Raw genomic sequence first — 15,607 nt, 5'->3', positions numbered from 1 at the left:
ATAACAGCAGTGTTAAGCTTTGCTGTGTTTTGGTTTGAAATGTGTGGTAAGGGAGACATACTTTTCTGAGTCATCCCAGCTTAGTCTACAAGGGTAGCGGTGCATCTGTGCCAAACTCCAGGTGGGATTCTGGTCTTGTCTGGGGTGGATTGCAGATAGGGTTTACACGCGTAATTTATAATAAAGTATTGTATGTTATTTCATGTAATTGTACTCTATACTTTATGAGAACAATAAAGTACACAAAAACACTTTATTTCGCATGATTTGATTTAAAAGTTTAGTTGTAAGTATTTTTTCTTTAAACGAGATTTATGGATTGGTGCTGAATCGATGTCGTCACTCACCAGCGCGACATCTCTTAACATAAATATATTAACAGAGAAAAATAAAGTGTAAATACTGCTATGTGACACCTTAGTGCTCTCGCAGTTTAACTACTGCAGCTCTATATACGGGCCTAGACTGAATGCCAACATTGAAAGAGCTTTACAAAGAGTACAAAACGCGTGCGTTCGTTTTTGCTTCAATGTCCCCAGAAGGCAGCACATTACCCCCTACCTAAATGATAAGGGTATTCTAAATATGTGTGCTAGGAGAGAGCTTCAGTTTGCTTGTACCGTACAAAGAATACTATGGAATAAGAAACCTGAATATCTATTTGAAAAGCTTGTTTGGGTTAAAGATATATCTAATAGAAGTGTACGTTCAAACTCGCAATCTCTTTTAGTGAAGCCTGCATGTAAATCAAAGAGATATCGAGCGTGTTTCAAGTTTGCTGCAGCAAGCATTTGGAACGATCTGCCTCCACCACTAAGAACTAAAATGAGCCCAGACACCTTCAAAACAAAATATAAATCGGCCTTGTTAAGAAAGCAACTTGCTGCAGAAAACCTGAAACACGCTTACTGGAAGTGCATAGCCCTGAATGAGTTTTTAAGTAGTTTTTTTTATTCTATATATATATTTTAATTATTCTATACATATTCTATATATATTTTATTCTGAATTATACTATCATAGGCATATTGTTTTTCCCATCCCAGTACGACATTACAGCTACATGTGACCATTTCGACACACGAACGTGTACACATACGAACACACACACACACACACACTTACTCACACACACACACACACACACACACACACTCGCACACACACACACATACACACCTACACGCATACACACACACACACACAATTGTTAAACTCTGTTGCAAAATGTACAATATACTTAGAAGTAAATTAGCGTAGCGGCGATCGGGGAATGAACTCTTCACTCCCCAAACAACACCTGAGGGAGAGGGAGAGTCTGAAAAACAGCGCTGCACGAGGTAACCCGTGCTAGCACAAGCTGAGACTCCTCCTTTGCTCACAACAAAATGTAAATTAGATTTAAGTTTGTTATCTTTTTTTTTGTATCTTGTGTGGCAATAAAGCATTATTATTATTATTATTTTGATACTATGTACTTTTTTTTTCTTACCTATAATAATCAATATACTTTATATGTAGAAAAAAAAGGTGGCAACCCATATTGCAGATGTCCATGTGCGGCAGTTGTTACTGTAATCAACCCCTGATAAGATTATGTTCCCACCTGGAGTCAGCCACAGATGCACCGCTAAGCCTGAGGCTATGTTAAAACGCCTCGGATAAGTAAGTCTCCCATAGCTAACCATTCAAACAAGGACATAGTAGCGCTTAACACTGTTATTAAGTAGAAATAGTTTTTTTTTTATAATATAATAGTAGCAGACGAGCATGCAGTCCACCTGATGGTAAGTGGCTACTGTCGCCCATGGACATCTGTAATCAACCCCAGATAGGATTAGATATTACTACCTGAGGTCTCCTTACCACATCCTTCAAAACGGAACACAGCAGCGCCTAACACTGCTGTTATTAGGTAGAAATAGGTGTGGCGGTGGTACCGCCGGAGTCGAACCACAAAGGGTTCTACCACATATCTACGATACTTAAAACTTGACGGCACGGACGCGCTCTATACTAATGAATACTCTAAACATGTACGCTTTAACGACGCAATTGATAAATTAATGGATGTAAACATACATACCCTCTTGCATTCTGGATGATGTGAAATAAAGTTTCTGATTAAAATTATCACTTTATTCGCTTCCGTGTAGTATTTATTTCTGAAATATAATTTCTTGGTGGGAAATTACAATCTATTTTCAATAATTTGTATGACGTTTCAAATGTTTGACATATTTGACAGTGACAATCTGACTTTTTTATATGTCCTTTGCTTTGACTTCCTACTTTTTAATCTAATCAAACTGACTTTATCGGTCTGTGTTACCAGCTCTATCAAATGTTTCCCTCCCACTTCTCTAACAGACATTTTATTTATATCTTTATACTTCTGTACACGAAAAAGTTATCATTAGCAGACATTATAGATATACAGTACAACGGACTGCTTATTTCAAAATGAAATCTCTTTTAGCTTTACTGTTACAGAACAATAAAAATCCTCTGTATTCCCGAACCAAGGATTTACGAAGGGTTTAATAAAAAATACATACTTTTTAGAGGCATTCTAACTTAGCCTTCTGGTCTAGCAGCGCATCTATGGCCAACGTCAAGCAGGAATCAAATCTTATCTGAGGTTGATTACAGATGTCCACGGGCGGCAGTAGGTACTTACCATCAGGTAGACTGCATGATCGTCTGCTACTCCTATTATAAAATTATATATTCACTCAATTATATTAGTAGTAGTAAATCATAGGTAAAATAAAACCACAACACAGTTTCGTTCAAAAATCGTGTTTAAAATAAATATCTGTATTAAATACACGAAAAACAAATAACAAATATACAAAGTTATTTTACATTATGTACGTATTCCTGTATTCAGTTTTTTCGATAGTGGAGAGCTGAGGCAAGATAAAAAAAATAAACCCAAAACCATAAAATTAAAACTCGATAAGTACTAAGCTTTTTACGTTTTTCATTTAGAATCTATTTTACAATGTCTGAGTAAAGTTATTTAATACTGCGCTTACCAAACCTCAACAAACAGTTACAAATTCAAACGTGAGGATACAACGTTTGACTATGTGTGTGTAGGTTTGCAAGCGCTTGTAGTCCTTCCAATGAAGTGTCGGTTTATTAGTAAACGAGCTTTTGCCCGCGGCTTCGCTCGCGTTACGAAGTAATATTTTCCCCTATTTTATCCCCTTGGGGGTAGAATTGATCAAAATCCTTTCTTAGCGGTTGCCTACGTCATAACATCTACCTGCATGCCAAATTTCAGCCCGATCCGTCCAGTGGTTTGGGCTGTGCGTTGATAGATCACTACGTCAGTCAGTCACCTTTGAGTTATATAATATATATATATTTAGATTAAAGGGTTTTTTTGTCTGGCAAGGAACAAGCATGTGAGTGCAGCATAACAGAGAATTAATTATTTGAATGAGATACTTGCAATGAATCGGTCGAGTAAATCACTAAACAATGACAAGGATGTAAACGCCGCGCACGAGGATTGACACGAAATCTTCGCGGGCGAGCATTCTGGCGAATGTCAAGTACCGAATGAGTTATTTACATATTCGCTCTCGAGCATACTCGTCTTTACTCGGCGAGTAAGATAACCTGTCATTAGTATTCATTTGACATTAACTTCAATTTGAAGATGTTTAAACTCAATTGATATATTTATTCTAAACATTTTTTTTTACTTTACTTTGACATTGTAAAACAGGCTTACATTATACCGGATACACACGCTTGCCAAATCCCAACAAACCGTTACACATTCGAACGTGTGGATAGAATGTTTGACTTGATTTGTGTACCAAACGAATTAAGCCAAATGTTTGTAGAGATCAAACGTACGCGGCATCATATTTTGCGACAGAAAGATGTTATGTTCTAATAAAGGTTAGACTTAAGAATGGTAGCTTACAATATGAGTTTAAACATTATAATTCATATAATATACTATAACAAACTACATAAGCGACACAATACATTTAATCCATTAAAATTTTAGACATTTATTAATTTTCTTGTTATAATTTTGTCACATTGATAAAATAAAGAAAATAATGTGTTGTTTAGCAAAAAGGGGTGTTTTGTTTATTCATAATATACCCAGCTTTGATATATAGACACTTTTGACAATAAAAGAAAATATATTTTATGATAGTCACAGCGCGAAGTTATCAAGTAAAATGCTGAATCGATTATAACATTTTCAAATTTCGAAATTTATCGGTCAGATTCGAATAAATCGTTTTAATATGAGGCTATTTATTAAGGAAGCTTTTTAGCTATACTTTATATAAATCGGGAAGATAGAACCGGAGATCTAGCTTGAACTCTGTCAAACACGAAGTCTCATAGTAAGAGGGATCTGTTAAAATGGTCAGTTACTACTCAAAGTATTTGTGATATTGCAAATAAAAGTTAAACTGTGAGAATTAGTAATAGATTATAAATTACATTTAACTTTATTTTTAAATCAATTTTTTTTTGGATCAAGAATAAAAATATTATTAAAATTCCATACTAATTAGTTTTTGTATGTATTTTAAAAGTAAATGACTTTTATCTTTAAGGATGTTAAATATATTAAATTATTAAATAATAATAGATTCAGCTTTTCACTATTGCAGCTTATATCCACTAAAAGAATAAATTACACATTTATTGATCCTCAGAATATATAGATGTCAAGTTGAATGCACTGTAAGTGTTGCCAGCTGATAAAATTAGGCGACAATGACGGTAAATTATTAAGGGGTAATTCATAATAATGTGGGTAATCTAACAAGATTTTTAACACAGCCGCCATTCTTAGATAATTGTTATAACTCGGTTCAATAAAGATTCTGTTAAAAAACGGTTTTTTAATGTTTCAAGTTTTCGTTATTTCGAATTACATGTAAAAAGAAATCTGAATATTTTGTAGAAATGAAACTTTATTGAAACAAGTTATACAATAATGAAGGTAGAAAAAATCAGTTTAGTATACAGTGGCGCCCTCTTCTATATGATATGGTCATCGTACGAGCGAATATCATGAGAGTTTCATAACAGCTTAAAAACTTCTAAATACGCCAACATTACGTGTTGTTATAACTACCCTCAAAATAAGCAGAAACGTCTAGTTTTCAACAAAAAATATACAGATTTTCGACTCCCATTTAATTTTCGAGACAACACCATTTCAACTAAACATCTATAATAAATTACAACCCGATTTTTAGTTATTTAAATTTATAAACAGTACAGCTAAAACTAAAAATGCTGCCAACAACAAAATCGGGTTATATTGCAACTACCCTCGATTCAACTAACCCTTCCCATGATAGTACTCAGTATAACAGCCGCACACATAACGATCCCTAATCCCGTCAAGAGTTGATTCGGTTCTAACAGCCCTTTGACCTTATGTTCCCTTTCCTTATCGGCTTCGTCCAAATCGTGGTGAACCACGGAGAGCGCTTTAGCGATTTCCGCGTCCGATTTCGCGCTGGTTTGAGACGCGACCACTATCGTGCGTTTTAAATCGCGTATTTGCATTTCCATTGTGTGTTCTTGGTGGTTCATGTGCTCTGGAAGACAATTTTAGCGTTTTTAGATAACAGCCAAGGAATTATAATTTTCTTATTATAATTTTCTTTTTTATTTTTGCTTGCTATCCAGATGCTGTTAAAGGTATTCTGTTATCATAAAGTTTAGTATCTAGCTATGTAGCACTTTCGTTCTAATACTTAAATGTACTTAATATAAAGGATTCTAACTGAATAATGATTCGGCTCGAACGCCCAATGAAGGATTTTAGGCCGATAGAACAAATAAGGAACCGAACCTTCCTCTCTTCGATGGACAGGATGATAAAATTAATACCAAATTACTAACGACAGGGTTTGAAGATGGTAGAACCCTTCGTGGGTCGACTCCGGCGGCACCACCGCCACACCTATTTCTACCTAATAACAGCAGCTTAGTCCTCAGGGGTAGCGGCGTATCTGTGCCCGACCTCAGGTAGGAATATCTAATCCTATCTGGGGTTGATTAAAGATGTCCATGGGCGGCAGTAGCCACTTACCATCAGGTGGACTGCATGCTCGTCTGCTACTCCTATATTATAAAAAAAAATCAAATTTAGTTCTCAGGAGTAGTAATGCATCTGTGGTTGATCTAAGGGTGGATTTTCACCCTATAATAACCATTTTAGGTCCTTGTCCTTTTAGGACCTAATAACAGCATGCCTACTATATTCCACTTTGAAGGGTGTGTTAAGGGTGTCATACTTATCAGAGGCATTCCAAATTAGTCCTTAAGGGTAGCAACACATCTATGGCCGATCTCAGGTAGCTCTCCAATTGACCCCAGGATCGTTTTTTCTTTCAATTCTCTACTAAAAACAGGAATGGATACAAACTTACCTATTAACGAGGTCTGTTTACTAATTAAATGTTCGATATTATCCTGCATAGTTCGTAGGTTTTGCGCGAGCTGCTCCTGTAATGCAAAGAAAGAAAATGTATATAAAATTAATCTAATATAAAGATATACAGGGTGAATTTTTCAAACGGGCCTTCAGGGCCAAATCCGAAACTATAAGGATTAGCGAAAAGTGCTGAAAGGAGTTACGAGGCCGTTTTTGATAAAAACTAAAACGGCATCATCAGTTTTTTTAAAATATCTTTTTCCGTAGCCGGGAATCGAACGAGTTCATTTTGAAAAAGAAATACACCCTCTATATTATTCCACTAGCTCATAGTGTTGCTTATAAGGATCAAATTCTGGAAAGTGATGATAAATGACAAAGTAAAGGAAAAGGAAAATTTTGAAGAAAATACATATTTTTTCATACCTTGGCATACTAATCCTTAAGAATTATACATAACATATGACTTGATTTCGGATTTGGCCCTGAAGGCCTATTTGAAAAATTTACCCTGTATAACAATATTATGTGATTATTGTAGTGTATGTGGGTAGGGTATTTGACTTGAGCGCATACGTCACTACTGTCATAAAGTGAGTCAGTTTGTATGCGACCGTCGGCCCGAGCGCACGTGGCAACACCACGTTAGCGAGCCAAATAGTATTGCAAATTGCGATCAGTATGATTTTTATAATGTAGGATTCGCAAACGAGCATGCAGTCCATCTGATGATAGTGGCTACTGTCACCTATAGACATCTGTAATCAACCCCAGATTAGATTCCAATCAGAGGTCGGTCACAGACGCGCCCCTACCCCTGGGAATTATGATGGAACGGTTCAGAAAAGTATTTCTTTACCACACCTTTCAAACCGGAACACAGCAGCGCTTAACTCTGGTGTTAATAGATATAAATAGATGTGGCGATGGTACCGCCGGACTCGAACCGAACAGAGTGTCCTACCACCACTACATTTACATACTACAATTACATATTATAACTAGTGTGAAGGCTATATACCTGACAGCCTAGTGGTTAAAAACTCGTAAAATAAATATGACGAAGGTGTCACAAGTCTACTAATTCGCACTTGTCCAGCGAGGTGGACTTAGACCTAATCCGTCTCATTCTGAGAGGAGACCCGTGCCCAGCAGTGGGACAGTATTTTTTTTCTTCATAATATATGAGCCGCAGACGAGCATGCAGTCCACCTGATGGTAAATGGCTACTGTCGCCCATGGACATCTGTAATCAACCCCAGATAGGATTAGATATTCCTATCTGAGGTCGGCCACAGAAGCGCCGCTACCCCTGAGGACTAAGCTGGAACGCCTCGGAAAAGTATGTCTCCCTTACCACACCCTTCAAACCAGAACACAGCAGCGCTTAACACTGCTGTTATAACAGAAATAGGTGTGGCGGTGGTGCCGCCGGAGTGAAACCACAAAGAGTTCTACCACCTTAAAAACCATAACAACAATAATAAATTATAGTAATGGTTCAACCATACCTGATAAGCGAACTCAGTCTTCATAGCCTCGGTGATGTCAGCTCTACTGGCGGTACCGCCGCCCGCGATAGTGTAGAGCACGCTCGCACTGCGCGCCATCTGTTGTTCCATCATGTCTCTGAACTCGGCCATCTTGAGACGGTTGTTGATCGTTGATCCCGCTATACCTAATACCGTGCCTAGAAATAGTTATTATATAAATAGGTATGTTTATTTTTAACACGCTTTTATTAGCTTGGGTTGTATTTACGTATGTATACATACTTAATGTATGTAACGGAATCTTTGAGCCCAATTTTCACCCGTTTCTAGTAGCTTGATAAATTTTAGCAGACGAGCATGCAGTCCCCCTGATGGTAAGTGGCTACTGCTGGCCATGGACATCTGTAATCAACCCCAGATACCGCCGCCCTTCCCGGGGTCGCTTGCTAGAGGGTTCGATCTCCCATTCTCACCGTCCGCAACCCCGGAGCCCCCATTTACTTACAGGCTGGGGACACCGTAGCCCTATTCTGGTCCTTGAGCTACAGAGACAATTACAATAATACCTATCTGCAATAAAATTCTTTAACAATTTTTCTTTAGAACTCCTCACTGTTGCCTCCGCCGATACCCACAAGGGAACATTATTTCCCACTGAGATTTTTTTCTAAAATTTAATAAGGACCCCATGAGTCGATCCTCTCAAAAATAGTATGATACTGTACTCTAAGTACCAGGAGTCAAATGGGGTGGTCGGACCATATAAGGTATGTTGAGACGAACTGATACCTAATACCTAATCTACTTAAAATGGACAATGTTTACACGCTCTCCTACCCTCTTAAACATCCGCCGTCGTACACTCGTTAGCGTGATTCAGAAGACACACAACGCCATCTAGTTTATTGCCTTGGAGTTATTAAGCGACGTGAGGACAGATGGCGTTGTGTAGTTCCAGTTAAATACACTGGTGGCAGCACTAGTCGTATCGTTTTGTGTTATTCAAATAAAATACGCTTCCCAATTTTAAATTACTGTAGAGATAAGACGTTATCTATGAAAATTGTCAAAGAAAATGTTTTGATAAACAACAGATCAGTTTAAAATTACCCTATGTAGAGGATTATCATCTACCCTCTAGAGCAATGTTTCCCACCCTTTTCAGTCCACGGACTCGTAGGAAATCAAACACAGTTTTCACGGACCCCCTTAATAAAATAAACAACAAAAAAAACGGATTAGGTATTTATTTTAGTTATTACAGATAAAAAAAACAAATACAGAAGGTAATTATAACTATTTATTATGAAAAATATGAAAAAAAATGAATGTGAAGGTTGGTGTTGCTTTTTTGCAACTAAATCAGGGACATTCGGGTTGATGTTGCTACTAAGGTAGGTATGTGGTTGAAAAAAGCAGTAAAGAGGCCCTTTTGCATTTAATGAGCGATTTATATATTAATGAGGTCTAGAGGTGACACCGCGGACCCCCGTACATATACTCGCGGACCCCCAGGGGTGCGCGGACCACAGGTTGGGAAACGCGGCTCTAGAGATTAGATCCTATGGTTTTTTTTAATTGTTTAACCTAACGATTGAGCAGACGTGTTCCCTGATTAAAGTAGTCACCGTCGCCTATGAACATTTGCAACACCAGAGGAGTCGTCAATGCAGTCGGCTTTGTATGAGAGCTCTTTTTGTCCCTTTTTTGAAGAGCCCCTTTTTTGACGCTAAAAGGGCACATAATTTCCCACTTTACGAACCATTTTTAAATTTTTATAAGGACCCCATTAGTCGATCCTCTCAAAAATAGTATTATAACCCGAGTACGCTCTGAACGCCAGGATCGGAGTTCAGTGCTACCCGTAGCTTTAACCATATGACATTGTAGAAACCCGTACCTATGGTCTTACAAAAGAATGACTCTTAAACATCCGCCGTCGTACATTCCTTAGCGTGATTCAGAAAAGGCACAACGCCATCTAGTTTATTACCTTGGAGTTATAAAGCGACGTGGGGACAGATGGCGTTGTGTAGTTCCAGTTAAATACACTGGTGGCAGCACTAGTATAGTGTATCATTTTGTGGATTTAGTGAAATTAAATAAGGTATCGCAGCTTAAATTGTGAATTAAAATGTTTTAACAATTTTTTTAAAGGACCTCCTGAAGGGAGGACCAACCCATTAAAAACTCTCCTTTAAAGCTTCGTCCAAGGGGACCGTACAGCCGACATCGGATGGCGACCTCTCATTGTGGAACGAGAGGCGCTATGCTTTAACAAATGGTAGATGGGTTTTAATAGCCCAATGGTGTGGATTGTAATCTACCCTCTCTGCACTATGACTTTAAGGTGCTACTTCACTTTCAAAGTTATGTGGATATTAATATATCGATTATTAATTGCTCTATCAGTACATATAACATTTTGTGAAATCTTATAGATTTAAAAAATCTTCACTTAGGACTACGGTATCGCCTGCCTGTCGTAGGAGGCGACTAAAAGGGGGGCTTCTGGGATCGCGGGCGGCAAGAGTGGGAGCTCGAATCGCCCAACGATGGTATGTGTGGTCGCATACCGTGATACAAATTAGATGGTTAGGCGAGTTTCATGCTCACCAGGGTAGAGCCTGAGGGGCAAGATGGTTATAGGACTCCGGTTGCGTTCCATTAGAGATCCCGGTGTCCTCAACCCAGCGTCTAGTACGGTCACCCACCAGGAGGGGAGGGGGGTTTAGTGCGGTATGAATCCCACAATGGGTATGGCAATGGGCTGGCCACATAGTTTGTAGGACAGATAACTGATGGGGCAGGAAGATCCTCGAATGGAGACCACGAGGCAAAAGGAGTGCAGGACGCCCCCCGACCAGGTGGACTGATGACCTGAAGCGGACGGCGGATAACCGCTGGACCCAGACTGCTCAAGACCAGTCGGAGTGGCGCAGATTAGGGGAAGCCTATATCCTGCAGTGGACTCTTAAAGACTGATGGATGGATGAAGGATCCCACATAACCCCTTATCGCTCCCACGGCACCGGGTACCTTTTGAAGGTTTCTCCTTCGTTAACTAATTACCTGCGATAGAGGCGACGATGTACCAATACTTGTTCCTCTCAGCGTGTGCTCTTTCCCGCTCGTGGCCCAGCTTCACCGCGGCAGACATAGTAGCGAATAGCTCTCTCTCTTCCCGCTCCGCCTCCGCGAATAGAGTTCGGAGGGCTCGCTCTTGGATGATCAGCTGGAAATCGGTGAGGGTATGTTAGAAACAGTTCATAATCATATAGTGGTGTTGGTTAGAACCACATTTGAGAAAAACTATTAAATAATTGGTTAATACTAAAATATAATTAAGTACGAGTCGAACTCGCTCGAATTCGTTATTTTTTTCTTTCAACATATTAAATTATCGTGATTTTTATTATAGTACAGGAGTAGCAGACAAGCATGCAATACACTTGATGGTATGTGACTACTGCCGCCTATGGACATCTGTAATCAACCCCAGATATTTATTTATTTTTTTATACCCTAAGTCAGCCACAGATACCCCACTACCCCTGAGGACTAAGCTGGAATGCCTCGGATAAGCATATCTTCTTTACGACACCTTCAAACCAGATCACAGTAGCACTTTATACTGCTGTTATTAAGCAGAAAAATATATGGTGCTTCCAGAGTCGATCCATAAAAATTTCTACCACCTTCGAATGTTGAATATAAATCACACCCTGCTTTTTTTTGTTCACGAGGGGGAACCTTCAAAAGGTACCCGATGCCTTGGGAGCGACATAGGGTTATGTGGGACTCTTACTGCACTAAAATCCCCCCGGTGGCCGTCCTCAGCGCTGCGTAGAGGACTCCGGGATCTCCAAAGGAACGCAACCGGAGTCCTCTTAGCGCATTGCCCCGTCGGGCTCTGCCCAGGTGAGCTATGGCTCACCACACCGTCTGGTGCCTAGGACGGTATGCGACCACACATACCGCCGTCCTTCCCGGGGCCGTTGGCCCGGCGGTTCGAGCTCCCATTCTTGCCACCCACGACCCCAGAAGCCCCCTTTTAGTCGCCTTTTACGACAGGCAGGGGATACCGTAGCCCTATTTTTGTCCCGGAACTACAGGGATAGAATATAAATCACACCTTATGCTCCTCAGTGCACAGTTGCAAGTATTTCTCATCTCCTTTCATGGTGTTCTGCATCTCCGCATGCAGTTCCTTCAACCGTGCCTCTATTTGCGCCACCTCTCGCCCCATCTCCCGTCTGCGGTCCTGGGCGTGGATGAAGCGATCCTGAAAATATAATAAAAGGGAGGGTTTTTAAAAATTTTATGTATTTATAAAAAAAAATAGAGAGTGCCTATATTAAGGAGTACATGCACAAGGAATATAAATATTAAAACACTTATTACAAAATGATTGTCGTCACGACACAACAATATGAAACCACACAATACAATATATATGTATAGCATCATATCAAATTATACTTCAATTCAATAACATTTTCTACAATACTAGCAATATTTAGTACCACCTTTATTTCATTTACTTTAAAATTAGAGGTGACCTCCAGTTTATGATTTTTAGGGTTCAGTAGTCAAAGGGTAAAAAGTTAAAAACAGAACCCTATAACTAAGCCTCTGATGTCTGTCCGTCTGTCACAGAGCTCTATCTCCTGAACGTTAATAGGTAGACAGTTCAAATTTTCACAAAGCATTAACTTCAATAGCTGCTACAATAATGAATACTAAAATTATAAAAAACGAGCTTTTGCCCGCGGCCTCGCTCGCGTTACGAAGTAATATTTTCATCCCCTATTTTATCCCCTTGGGGGTAGAATTGATCAAAATCCTTCCTTAGCGGATGCCTACGTCATAACATCTACCTGCATGCCAAATTTCAGCCCGATCCGTCCAGTGGTTTGGGCTGTGCGTTGATAGATCACTATAGCAGTCAGTTACCTTTGAGTTATATATGTATATTTAGACATGAAAATGTTGGTGGTATGGAATCCTCCCTGTGCAAGTTCAAATTGCACTTAAACTTATCACTACTTAAAAAAATACACCTTGGTTATAAAATAGAAAATCTTAAAGGTATGTGAAGTCTATCAAACTTATGCCCAGCAGCATTATGAGTTATGACTACTTAAACCCTTCTCATTCTAAGGGCATATCTATGCCCAGCAGTGGGACAGTGAAAGGTTCATGAAAAAATTTAAATACACCTCACAAATTGAAATGTTTAACTCAAATCCCACATGAGTAAACCATACATAAACAACATTCTTTTATAAAACAGTTTACACAACCGCCCACTCTAATCTAGAATAAATATTTACTTTTAAGGTGTTCACAGAAAATATCAAGATTCTTAAGTATACTATTCTCATTTTTGAATGTGTTTTGTTAATTTGAAATAATAATTTAACTAATATGTAAGTACTAAAATTATACTTAAGGTTCTAGCTGAGAGATTGGACATTTTTGAAAATCCTGAATATCACTGACTTACTTATTCGCAAATAAATAGATTAAATTTAAGTTACATATCAATATCTTTATTTGCAATTTAATTTATTTTGATTTAGTTCAACACCATTTATTATGAAAATAAATAAAAAAACATTTTGACAAAATGTGAAGTTGCCTAGCCTAGTGGTAAAGAAACTCGGTCTCTTGATAGATCCGAGGTTCAAATCCCAGGCATGCCTCTGATTATTCAAAGTTATATGTGTATTTGAAATTAATTATCACTGAATGAAAATTGTGAGGAAACCTGTATACTTGAGATACTCGAGATATCGGTATGTGAATCTACTAATTCACACTTCAGCATGGTGGACTATGGCCTAATCCTTCTCACTCCGAGAGGAGACCCGTGCACAGCTGACGATGGGTGCATATATAGTTTTGTTAAGAAAGCGAGGAGTCTAAAATACTGAGCGAAAAGAAAGATTGATAAGTCTCAGATGTTTTTATAATGACGACCACTTCAACGATCTACCAACCGATTCTGTGCTTCAGAGGGTGTATTAACTGTGTGTACTGTTGACAGAACTGAATAGCAGTCCTATTAAAAGTACAGACAGTATTAAGGACTCAGTAATGATCTGTTGAGGCCTTGTAAATCGTTGAAAAACATCCAACAAAATTCGGCCACTAACTCATAGCTTCTAAACCAAATCTACATTAGAAAGACATAGTAGAGTATGCTGTAGGCCTCCATCAGCCTTACAGAGAGATTTATGCGCAATAATGAGATATAATAAGTGTTACAGCCAAGGTTAAGTATAGGTAGTCTAATCTACTATAGGAAAAATTCAATAAATTTGGTATGTGCATAGATTAGGGTAAGTATATAAATAAATTGATTACAATATCAAACATCGTCATACATTGTAACTTGACGTCTTTGTAATTTTTAAAACATAAGCCAATGATTAAAAATAAACGCAAAAATACCTGAGCTTCTATGACGGTGTTCTGTATCGCCATAATTTCTTCAACACCCGTGAATTTTTCATATCTAGAGACTAATTCTTTCACTTTCTGCGTAATGTTCTCATGTTTGAACTTTTCAGCGAACTCAGTAACTTTGTTGCCTGGCGCGTATTTCGTTATCAACTGGTCAACTTTTTCACGACCATTCGAACTTATTTGAGTCAAAGGTAACTTATCTTTCAACCGCTGAGCGATCTGCCGGAGACGGTCAGCCATGATCGCATGTTAAATGTATATTTTTAAACGAAATAACAACTATAATTGCATTTTTGTCGGATTATGATATCATCCCGGACTATGAATGGAAATGAAAAAATGACACTTGACACTACCGACTTAGTACTGTCAGTTTTGGATTAAATGACATTGGCATTATGTAAGATAATGTTCCGTTTAACATGTATAAGATTTTTATAAAATAAAAGTGTATTTTATTATTTATTTTCGCATATTATACTATTAATATCAAAGAATACAAAGACACTGTCTTTGTCCTGTGCCATTACGAAAAAAGTTGATTATTTTTTTATCAATAATTCAATGAATTTTTACTACTCGATAATAGATGGCGTAAGGTGTATCGAATGCAGTAGCGGACTTGCTGGAGACTGGGCTGAAAGTTGAATGAGGACCACAGTCTAAAAAGTTGATTTATTTAAAAACGTTTATATGTCTCATAGACATTTTTCACCGACAAATACATATTTCAGTGTTTCAGTGGTGATTTGACTCCGGCGACCATTTTCTTTTGCCGATCTAAACACATTTCACAGATTGTTTGGTCTTGATTAGCCTTGGTTTTCGTTGGTGACACATTACATACACATAGATTTTTATCTATATTAACATTTTAACCATTGCTTTTTAAAACAAGCAACTCTGTTTGGAGCCCCTGCAAGGACCGGAAGCCCGCGACGGATTATCTCTTCCGCCCTTTACAAGTCCGCTAGTGATTTTTTTTTATAATATAAGAGTAGCAGACGAGCATGCAGTTCACCTGATGGTAAGTGGCTACTGCCGCTCATGGACATCTGTAATCAACCCCAGATAGGATTAGATATTCCTACCTAAGGTCGGCCACAGATGCGCCGCTACCCCTGAGGACTAAGCTGGAACGCCTCGGAAAAGTCTGTCTCCCTTACCACACCCTTCAAACCGGAACACAGCAGCGCCT

The 15,607-nt window shown here is 38.5% G+C and overlaps 2 protein-coding genes across 3 annotated transcripts in view; both read right to left on the bottom strand.

Moving 5' to 3' along the window:
- LOC140757039 (HMG domain-containing protein 4) overlaps positions 1-15,607 on the bottom strand; it is a 225,810-nt gene that overhangs the window by 6,985 nt on the left and 203,218 nt on the right. For both annotated transcript variants that reach the window (XM_073092592.1, XM_073092593.1), the window contains exon 2: positions 2,087-2,198. In XM_073092592.1, coding sequence (XP_072948693.1) covers positions 2,087-2,096 — 10 coding nt within the window. In that variant the 5' untranslated portion in view covers positions 2,097-2,198. The remainder of the gene's footprint in view (positions 1-2,086; positions 2,199-15,607) is intronic.
- Positions 4,114-14,760, bottom strand: LOC140756887 (uncharacterized). Its single transcript, XM_073092422.1, has 6 exons — positions 14,395-14,760; positions 12,071-12,220; positions 11,008-11,170; positions 7,954-8,132; positions 6,438-6,513; positions 4,114-5,600 (listed from the first exon to the last, which is right to left on the bottom strand). Exons 1-6 carry the CDS (start codon positions 14,647-14,649, stop codon positions 5,335-5,337), a joined length of 1,089 nt encoding a protein of 362 aa, XP_072948523.1. The 5' UTR covers positions 14,650-14,760; the 3' UTR covers positions 4,114-5,334.

This window comes from Epargyreus clarus, unplaced genomic scaffold (assembly GCF_041222505.1).
Source record: "Epargyreus clarus isolate Ecla_fem2 unplaced genomic scaffold, WU_Ecla_fem_2.2 ptg000036l, whole genome shotgun sequence".
Taxonomy (NCBI): domain Eukaryota; kingdom Metazoa; phylum Arthropoda; class Insecta; order Lepidoptera; family Hesperiidae; genus Epargyreus; species Epargyreus clarus.
This window is presented reverse-complemented; position numbering and strand designations above follow the sequence as displayed.

Coding starts and splice junctions, on each gene's coding strand:
- LOC140756887 (XM_073092422.1), bottom strand. CDS start 14,649: ATGGCTGACCGTCTCCGGCAGATCGCTCAGCGGTTGAAAGATAAGTTA. Junction 12,221..14,394: donor ACACCGTCATAGAAGCTCAG/GTATTTTTGCGT, acceptor TTATATTTTCAG/GATCGCTTCATCCACGCCCA. Junction 6,514..7,953: donor AGACTGAGTTCGCTTATCAG/GTATGGTTGAAC, acceptor TTTGCATTACAG/GAGCAGCTCGCGCAAAACCT.